Raw genomic sequence first — 10,000 nt, forward strand, 5'->3', positions numbered from 1 at the left:
ATCAATCACCTCGCTCACGTCTGCCTGCTACATGACGTCTGTGTTTGTGTCGGAGTGTGTGTCTGTTTCTGAGTGTGTGTCTGTGTCTATGTCCATGTCTCTGTGAGCATTTTGGTGTGTATGCTGGTCTGTCTATGATTATACATACATGAGTGAGTAAGTGAGTGAGTGAGTGAGTGAGTGAGTGAGAGAGAGAGAGAGAGAGAGAGAGAGAGAGAGAGAGAGAGTGTTGCTTACCATCCTCGCTGAACACGGGGGCGGTGAGCAGGTACTGCAGGATCTTGCGGTCCCTCTCAAACGGACACTCCACTTTCTTCCAGGTCATCAGCTCGCTCACCTGCTTGGCCATCTCCCAGAATTTCTGCAGGACACAGACAGCATTCCATCAGCACCAGGAGAGAACTCACACTCACACTCACACTCACACACTGATGTATTCCGCCACACAACCACGACAAGCACACAGAAAGCGCACACGAACATCATCAGTTTTGAGTGACACTGCACAAACACTCCCATGTTCACACAAGTGTACACACAGACACACTGGCTCAGTCACACACAATTTTCCTTCAAGAGGCTTTCAACGATACTTCCCCTTTCTATCACAGCCAGAGGAAGTGTGTGTGTGTGTGTGTGTGTGTGTGTGTGTGTGTGTGTGTGTGTGTGTGTGTGTGTGTGTGCTTGAGTGTGTTTCCAGCCAGCTAGCTAAAAACATGGGGCTTTTAGTTGCCATGGGGTGTGTGTGTGTTTTGAATCCAAAAACACAATCTCTCCCTCTGACGCAAGACACACCAGGAGAGGGAAGAAAAGACAAGTGCTTAGCGCTGGTGTCCACTGCTCCAGCACTACTGCAAGCTTCCAGCACCCCTCTTAGGCCCTCTCACACTCACCTCAAAGTTGACATGGCCATTGGGATGCCTGTTGGAACATCCCTCGTTGAGGAAGTAGATGTCCTTTATCATTAGGCTGAAGAAGGGGATGACAATCTGGATGGGAAAAAAAGAAGAGAAAGAGAGAGAGAACCCTTTATTAGAATGCATCTTTCACATACGCTGAATGAATGGATGGATCACATTGCATCCTACATCCCATTAAACGTCAGACAACAAAGAGAAAAGAGAGAGAAAAAAAGAGAGAGATGGGATGGAGAGATGGGGAGAATGGGGTGGAGGAGAGTGAGTTAAAGAGAAGCATGCATTAGCAGCCTATCAGTGCAGATGTCTCCACCTCCCCCATAGTGGGGCAGTCTGAGGCCCATGGGACTGTGTTGTGTGTAGCTGAGATGTCTAGCCTGATAAGGCCAGTCAAACAGGCCCAACCACCTGTCCCTCTCAGCAGCTCAGCACACAGGCACCACTCACATCACATGCATTAGTGGTGCCTCCACTCTTTGGGTCTGTTTTCAAAGCATGCGGTAACTAAAAGCATTAAAGCAGTAAAGCTGCTGTTTTATATCAGTCAGCAGGCCTTAAAGGGAGGTTGGAGTGAAGCAATCAGACAAACACACACACACACACACACACACACACACACAGTGTTTGCTTAGTGGAGGTTTTATTTAGGGAATGCAGAGGAGAGAAACGTCACGGATGTCCCAGCTGAAAGGGTAATACCAACACACAGACAAGATGGCCTATATCTCACACAGACTGTTATTTAACCAAGTGTACTATAAACAAAGCACAATTTTCTCAAACTCTCAAACACACACACACACACACACACACACACTCAGGCACACGATTAAAAGATATATGTTTGCGCTACCGTTTGCATGGTTTTTTACAGCTCTGTGTTATAAGTTTGTTTTTCTCAAACACACACACCCACACCCACACGCACACACACACACACACACACACACACACACACACACACACACACACACACACACACACACACACACACACACACACACACACACACAGAGATCTACAGAGATGTCTCGCTGGGAGATTACTATAAAATTCCCAATATTATCAAAGATGAAAGACGTCATCACGTCTGCATGCCAGATGGATTCAAAAGTGGCATTACTTATGTAAGTGCTCTTTAAGAACTATTAGAGCAAATTAAACCATAGTGGCATTTGCCTTGTAAGGAGCTGGTATGACCCTACAAGATGTTTGAACACACACACACACACACACACACACACACACACACACACACACACACACACACACACACACTCAACTAAAGAAGCCAGCAGAGGAAGCATTCTAGTAGAATTGGGAACATTCCGTCTTCTGACCCCTCACCCACAGAGTTTAACAGTGTGTGTGTGTGTGTGTGTGTGTGTGTGTGTGTGTGTGTGTGTGTCCATGTGTGTGTAGGGGGTTCCTACTCACTGTCTTCAAAACAAGAGAAAAGAAAATAAACCCACTGCAATGCAAACACTAACAGCCGTAAATAACATAACAATTCAGCTGTGGAGAACTTTGGAGACAGGAGACTTGAGCCTCTTTGGACAGAAGCTGCAAAAACAGAGGACAGAGAGCCGGACTTCTGTGTGCTTGAATGTGGTTCTGAGAGCCTGGGAGAATGGAGGATGTTTGTGGAACGTGTTGGACTGAGGGCTGGGGAGTGTTGTCAGCTTAGGCTGGGCTGGCATGACAGGAGGGGTGTGTGTGTGTGTGTGTGGGGGTGACAGGACTGGCAGCGTGGGTTGAGGAGGGTTGAATGGAAAGCACTGCTGGGTGGGGTGGGGGGTGGACATATGTTGAGAAGCCCAGGCTTTGGCCATCAGTGTGGTAATAGTGCTGTGCTAAAAAGCATAGGCTTTGGCCATGGCTCTGGACGGAGGGCTGGCCTGGGTGGCTTTGAGCTGGGTTCTGGACAGTGGGCTGGGTTAGAAAGTGGCTTCTGGAGGACTGTGTGTCCTCAGCTGGCTCTGCTCTAGGTTCTGTCGGGTTGGGCCAGGTCAGCAGACAGTGGGATGGGAGAGAGGGAGAGAGAGAGAGAAAGAAGAGAGAGAAAGAAAGAGAGAGAGAGAGAGAGAGAGAGAGAGAGAGAGAATGAGAGAGGGACCAGAGCTGTGACTGATGAGTGACGGCGGGAACATTTTGTGATCTGGCTGCAGGCCATGTTATGTTCTCTCTCACACACATTTTCTCCCTCTCTTTTTTCCTCTCTCTGTCCCACCCTTCCTCTGTCTCTCTTGCACCTCCATCTATGTCTCTTGCTCTCTTTCTCTCTTTATGCCTCTCTTGTGTCTCTCTTATTCTCTCTCTCTCTGTTAACTTGTTTTCTCTCTTGCTCTCCATCCATTGTCTTCCCCTCTCTAACCCCAGTCTCCCTCTCTTTTTTCCCTCCATCTCTTCCAACCTCTCTCTCTCTCTCTCTCTCTCTCTCTCTCTCTCAGAAAGGAATGGAGCAGAGCAGAGGAGGAAACAATCTGACGTCTGGTCTCTGTGGTAGACCCAGTTTATGGTCTGACCTTTGAACTCTGCTCCAAATGTGGGACTGTTATGCAACCGCCCAAAACACAACCCAGCACTCCACCTCAGCCATTTACTGAATGTGTGTGTGTGTGTGTGTGTGTGTGTGTGTGTGTGTGTGTGTGTGTGTGTGTGTGTGTGTGTGTGTGTATGCATGCATATGTGTGTGTGTGGCATAAACATACCATGCGACCTTACACGACGAGAGAAAATGTCCTGTAGCATGTATACACTAACCTACTCAATATGTATACAGTACATGCAGGCATGCAAACACAAACAAAACACACACACACACACACACACACACAAAGTTGGCTGTTTTCCTACACTTCAAAGGCCCAGCCTATCAAAGTGGCATCTCCCTCATCACTGATTGCATTAGTTGGTCTCTAAACAGTGCCACGCTGACGTCAAGCGGCATCAGTCATTGTTTTCTTTTCTTAGTGTTGTGCCATCATAACATCAGCATGCTAATTGTAGTGTGTGTGTGTGTGTGTTTGTGTGTGTGTGTGTGTGTGTGTGTGTGTGTGTGTGTGTGTGTGTGTGTGTGTGTGTGTGTGTGGTGTCATACAGCTACAGTAATGTAGTTGGGTTAGAGTACCCAGTGTCAATGAATCATGGGAAATTCAATTAGATAGGGAGTCACAACACAAAGAGGAAGATGGCTGATTTGGCCCTGAGAGATAATATTGTTGAGAACTATTATAGTAGAGGTGAATCATATATTATTGCAATTCTCCATGTATAATCGTATCAACATACACATCACCAAAGGAAAAAAAAATCAACCTATATTTAGCAATACAGTGTATAAAAATGGCAACTTCCTTTTCCAAAGCTGTGTGTGTGTGTGTGTGTGTGTGTGTGTGTGTGTGTGTGTGTGTGTGTGTGTGTGTGTGTGTGTGTGTGTGTGTGTGTGTGTGTGTGTGTTTGGGGACTCACCTTCTCTCTGCTGCTGTGGGCTGTGATGGATCTCTGTGTGGCTCCTCGTAACGCCGTGCGATAGTTATAGAAGTTACTGGAAGGATCCATCTGATGCTGCAGAGAGGGAAAGAAAGAGAGAGACAGAGAGAGAGTTAAGGAGCTGTGTTTTGTCTGTGTCAGCACAGCATAGTACAAAACACACACGCACACACAACTTATCTACGATGATGGATATTGAGTCCCATTCCATATCACTTATCTTCCTCTACCTGTTTCCCCATGTCTCCATCTCTCTACACTTTCTACTACATAATTCTCTGGGAAGCAGCTGAGCTCATCCCACAAGACTGCTGTGTGTGTGTGTGTGTGTGTGTGTGTGTGTGTGAGTGTGTGTGTGTGTGTGTGTGTGTGTGTGTGTTTCTGACTCTAATCCCGCCTGCAGGCGTTAAATGCTGCGGCTCCAGGAGCCCTCAGCAGGGGGAGAGAGGACACAGGTGGACAGACGTCTGAACCTCACAATGGAGGCCAACTCGCTATTGATCTCAGGACAAGCTCAAGGAGACTCCTTAATACACACATACAGACGCACTCTCGGCCTTACGCACACACACTCACACACACACAAACAATGTTCTCAAACACACACACACACTTTGAATGCCAGAGTGAGGAGTGAAGACCAATGCACCTCTTTAATCTCCTCTCTTCACATCAACATAGGATAGGGATCCACTGCTGTCTTCCTCACACACAGACACACATGCACACATTAATGCACACACACACAGACAGACATCCAGAATATTTACACATCAAGCTGCATTAGACCCTTTGATTGAGTCCAACAGCAGGTGGCGAGGCGTGGCGTGTGCTGATCAATTAGCCTTTGCCTCGTTATGTGTACCAATTAACTAACGAACAAGAAGCAGCACTGCCCCCCTCCTGCCAGAGACTCCAGCAGCGACCCATCTGTCATCGGGGCTCTGTCACATCAGGGCACACTTTCACGTTTGGTCTGCGTCAAAACAAATAGCTCCCAAATAGCAGCCTCTGATCTGGTTTACCCTATGCATACACCTGCGTACATACGCATGCACACACACACACACACACTCACACTCTCACACACTCTCACACTCACACACTCACACTCACACACTCACTCACACACACACACACACACACACACACACACACACACACACACACACACAAAGAGAGCTCACCCACAGCGACAAGTTGCAAACTGCTTCTATCACAACTGGCGACAAAATATCCACAGTTTTTTTTTTATTGTTGCTGTTTTAACATGATTTTGTCAACATCAATGTGTTGTGGTCAGTATCTCAGAGCCACAGTTCAGTGCACAGCAGTGGGTAGGAAGGGGTGGGTAGGAGGGGGGCTTGTGTCTGATGACCCAGAGAAATGAAAAGCAAAGAAGACGTGATGAGTAAGCAAGGTGGGAGGAGGAGGAGGGAGAGGAGGAAGAAGAGGAGGAGGAGAGGAGAGCGCAGAGCTCCATTTAACAGATGGCCGTGGGCAGCAGGTATGAGTCATGCCGTGGTCTACACGCACTCTCACCAGCTCAGTAATCAGTCGGTGCTCAAGATTTTACTCTCCGTGCCAAACAATACACACACACCCCCCCCCCACACACACAGTTTCTACAGTTATGCATACACACACACACACACACACACACACACACAAGGTCTCCTCCTCCACACATACATTTTTCATCACCTCCATAATGCTGACTCATCGTCCACACCCCCAAGCCCATTTGTTTATTTGTGTGTGTGTGTGTGTGTGTGTGTGTGCAGACTATTTTATTTTCGTCTTTGTCATAGCGAATTAGATGGCCTCCTTACCTCCAAGATGTCAAACTTGGCTGTTTTAACTTTGCCCCAGGTCTTCTTCAATCGAGACACTGGACTCATGTTCATCCCAGCTGTGGACACACACACACACACACACAGAAAGAGAGAAATTGGTCAACACATGACTTTCCTCACGGTAATTATTCCTTCAGAACTCAAAACTGTGTGTGAGAGAGAGTATGTGTGCTTTGTGTGTGTGTGTGTGTGTGCACGTGTGTGTGTGCCAGCTGTGCTCTCATGACACTGCTATGGGATGTGGGCTGACTTCACAAGAACAATAGAGTTATCACACACTTTGCTGACTGACCGCACAGTACTCTAAGATTCACACATGGTGGCAGAGTGGACACAAGGTGTGTGTGTGTGTGTGTGTGTGTGTGTGTGTACGAAGAGGTCCTCAGAATGGTGCAAAAGACGTATTTAATTAAATCATTACTGAGTGCATTATCTCAGTCATTGCAGCAGTGTGAGCTTTGAGTCTTTACTGACCAGAGTAGTCACCATCCCATGGGTAACTGGGCACACCCCAGACTGGTTTAAACACGTCAGGGCATCAGATTATTAACTTTCGTTTATTTTTTAAAACTGACTCATGGCGTGGGATTAATTCAAAACAACTCAGAAGGCAGATGATGGGAGCGCAGAATTACAAGGCATTCTGGGAAATCGGGGACACCGTCTTCGTCCCAGATGTCTCACTGTGGACCAGGTGACCCAAGCAGCCCCGTGTCCCTGTGGCAGCGTGAGCCTTTGCTGAGGATGCGTGTTCCCTCAGTGCAACAGAAACATCCATCTCAAGCTTCCCAGCCTCTGTACTGCTTTATAATGAGGCTTTTAGACTGGAGATCACTGAGGAGAGAGAGAGCAATAGAGAGCTTCAGGACCCTTAAAGCTTGGAAAGTTTCACAAGTGATTGTGTCGGTTTTCTGTGATGGCAACAACCGCGACCCTGCTGCTGTCTACAGTGTATGCATTAGTCTGTATTGTGTGTGTCTGTATTGTGTGTGTGTATTGTATCCGTATTGTGTGTGTGTGTGTTGTGTGTGCTGTTGCTGTTCTTGTTGTGTGGCGTCACCGCCTTGCGAGACCAGTGGAACACAAACAGAGATGATGGCAGAGTCCAAAGCCTTTCCCATGACATGCCTGTTCTGTTCCGGGACTTTAATAATATCCTGCTGCTCCCAGGAGATCCGGGTGGTGGTGGGAGTTGGGGGAGTGGTATTTTGTAAGCGGGTGGGGGTGGGGGGCAACGGTGGTGCTTGTGTAAGACTGAGTGCCTGAGGGGTCTCAGAGACAGGAGCTCAGGCAGGGGCAGCTGTCCCTCTCCCTCCTGACCCCTTTATATCTATGTCTTTATTTCTCTCTTTCTGTCTCCGCTCTCATTTCAATTACTCTCTCACTGTCTCATTTTCTTGCTTTCTTTTCACCTCTCCTTCTTTACTCTATCTGTCTCTCCATCTTTCTATTTTTATTTCTTTCTCTCCACCTTTCTTTCACCTTCTCTTGTCTCTCTCCTTCCATCCCTCCTCTCTCTCTAGATTACAATTTCTTCCATTCACTTTCCCAATCCTATTCAAACATGCATTGTCTGCACAAACTCATTTAATGTTGTTGTTATCTTCCTCTTTTTCTATCTAAGCGCTGACCATCTGCATGTTGGATGCAGTTGCTCCCCCCTCACACACACACACACACACACACACACACACACACACACACACACACACACACACACACACACACCTCCTACCCCTCCCTTTCTGTTGTAGGCTGGCCAGCTGCCTTCCCTTGAAGCTCTCCTTCACTCACACACACAGACACACACACACACACACACACACACACACACACACAGGGACCACACCAGAGAGAGATCAACACTCCCCCCACTACACATGGTCTCACACACAGTGTCCTAAAATCACACTCCCCACACACTTTAATGCAATGTCAAACTCAGCGAACACACACACACACACACACACACACACAATCTCACCCAATCCACAACAATCACAGAAGCATAAACCCATAAACCCATAGAATTAAGTTCCTGGCTATAATGGATTATCATTATCTGCCCAGCCCATACCCCAGGCACCCTGCCTGGCATTTGGCCCTAATCCATCAGAACCAAGGGGTGAAAGGGTAGAGTGTGCCACCCTGCCAAACCAATCTGTATGATGGGATTCTTAAAGGGGCACCAGTGTCAGCATGCTCTGGCACAGGTTAGCCTGGCACCCAAAGGACCTGTCACTTTACAGGCCAGCAGTTAACTAAGCAAAACAGTGTGTATGTGTATGGGTGTGTGTCAGTGAGAGAGAGAGAAGAGATTTTTAGTATGTATGTGATTTTGTTGTGCTGAGTAAAAGGTGCAAGTGTGTGTGTGTGTTTGTGTGTGTGTGGTGTGTGTGTGTGTGTGTGTGTGTGAGAGTATGTGTGTGTGTGTGTGTGTGTGTGTGTGCGTGTGTGTGTGCCAGCTGTGCTCTCATGACACTGCTATGGGATGTGGGCTGACTTCACAAGAACAATAGAGTTATCACACACTTTGCTGACTGACCGCACAGTACTCTAAGATTCACACATGGTGGCAGAGTGGACACAAGGTGTGTGTGTGTGTGTGTGTGTGTGTGTGTGTGTGTGTGTGTGTACGAAGAGGTCCTCAGAATGGTGCAAAAGACGTATTTAATTAAATCATTACTGAGTGCATTATCTCAGTCATTGCAGCAGTGTGAGCTTTGAGTCTTTACTGACCAGAGTAGTCACCATCACATGGGTAACTGGGCACACCCCAGACTGGTTTAAACACGTCAGGGCATCCAGATTGTGCTCGTTTATTTTTTAAACTGACTCATGACGTAGGATTAATTCAAAAAACAACTCAGAAGGCAGATGATGGGAACGCAGATTACAAGGCATTCTGGGAAATCGGGACACCGTCTTGCGTCCCAGATGTCTCACTGTGGACAGGCGCCAAAGCCCAACCTGTCCCTCTAGGGGGACGACGTGAGCCTTTGCTGAGGATCGTGTTCCCTCAGTGCAACAGAAACATCCATCTCAAGCTTCCCCAGCCTCTGTACTGCTTTATAATGAGGGCGCTTTAGACTGGAGATCACTGAAGGAGAGAGAGAGCAATAGAGAGCTTCAGGACCCTTAAAGCTTGGAAAGTTTCTCGTGATTGTATCGGTTTTCTGTGATGGCAACAACACGGCCCTGCTGCTGTCTACAGTGTATGCATTGAGTCTGTATTGTGTGTCTGTATTGTGTGTCTGTATTGTGTGTGTGTATTGTATCCGTATTGTGTGTGTGTGTGTTGTGTGTGCTGTTGCTGTTCTTGTTGTGTGGCGTCACACGCGAGACCAGTGGAACACAAACAGAGATGATGGCAGAGTCCAAAGCCTTTCCCATGACATGCCTGTTCTGTTCCCGGGACTTTAATAATATCCTGCTGCTCCCAGGAGATCCGGGTGGTGGTGGGAGTTGGGGAGTGGTATTGTAGCGGGTGGGGGGGGGGTGGGGGGGGGCAACGGTGGTGCTTGTGTAAGACTGAGTGCCTGAGGGGTCTCCAGAGACAGGAGCTCAGGCAGGAGCAGCTGGTCCCTCTCCCTCTGACCCCCCCCTTTATATCTATGTCTTTATTTCTCTCTTTCTGTCTCTAACTCTCATTTCAATTACTCTCTCACTGTCTCATTTTCTTGCTTTCTTTTCACCTCTCCTTCTTTACTCTATCTGTCTCTCCATCTTTCTATT

The 10,000-nt window shown here is 47.6% G+C and overlaps 1 protein-coding gene across 1 annotated transcript in view; it reads right to left on the reverse strand.

The window, feature by feature from the left end:
• The window catches only part of rasgef1ba (RasGEF domain family, member 1Ba), a 32,687-nt gene that overhangs the window by 4,543 nt on the left and 18,144 nt on the right, over positions 1 to 10,000 (reverse strand). The window contains exons 9-12 of the mRNA XM_048242643.1: positions 6,242 to 6,321; positions 4,389 to 4,484; positions 894 to 989; positions 238 to 361 (exon numbers count right to left, since the gene is read on the reverse strand). Of these exons, the coding sequence (XP_048098600.1) occupies positions 238 to 361; positions 894 to 989; positions 4,389 to 4,484; positions 6,242 to 6,321 (396 nt within the window). The remainder of the gene's footprint in view (positions 1 to 237; positions 362 to 893; positions 990 to 4,388; positions 4,485 to 6,241; positions 6,322 to 10,000) is intronic.

This window comes from Alosa alosa, chromosome 5 (assembly GCF_017589495.1).
Source record: "Alosa alosa isolate M-15738 ecotype Scorff River chromosome 5, AALO_Geno_1.1, whole genome shotgun sequence".
Classification (NCBI taxonomy): Eukaryota; Metazoa; Chordata; class Actinopteri; order Clupeiformes; family Clupeidae; genus Alosa; species Alosa alosa.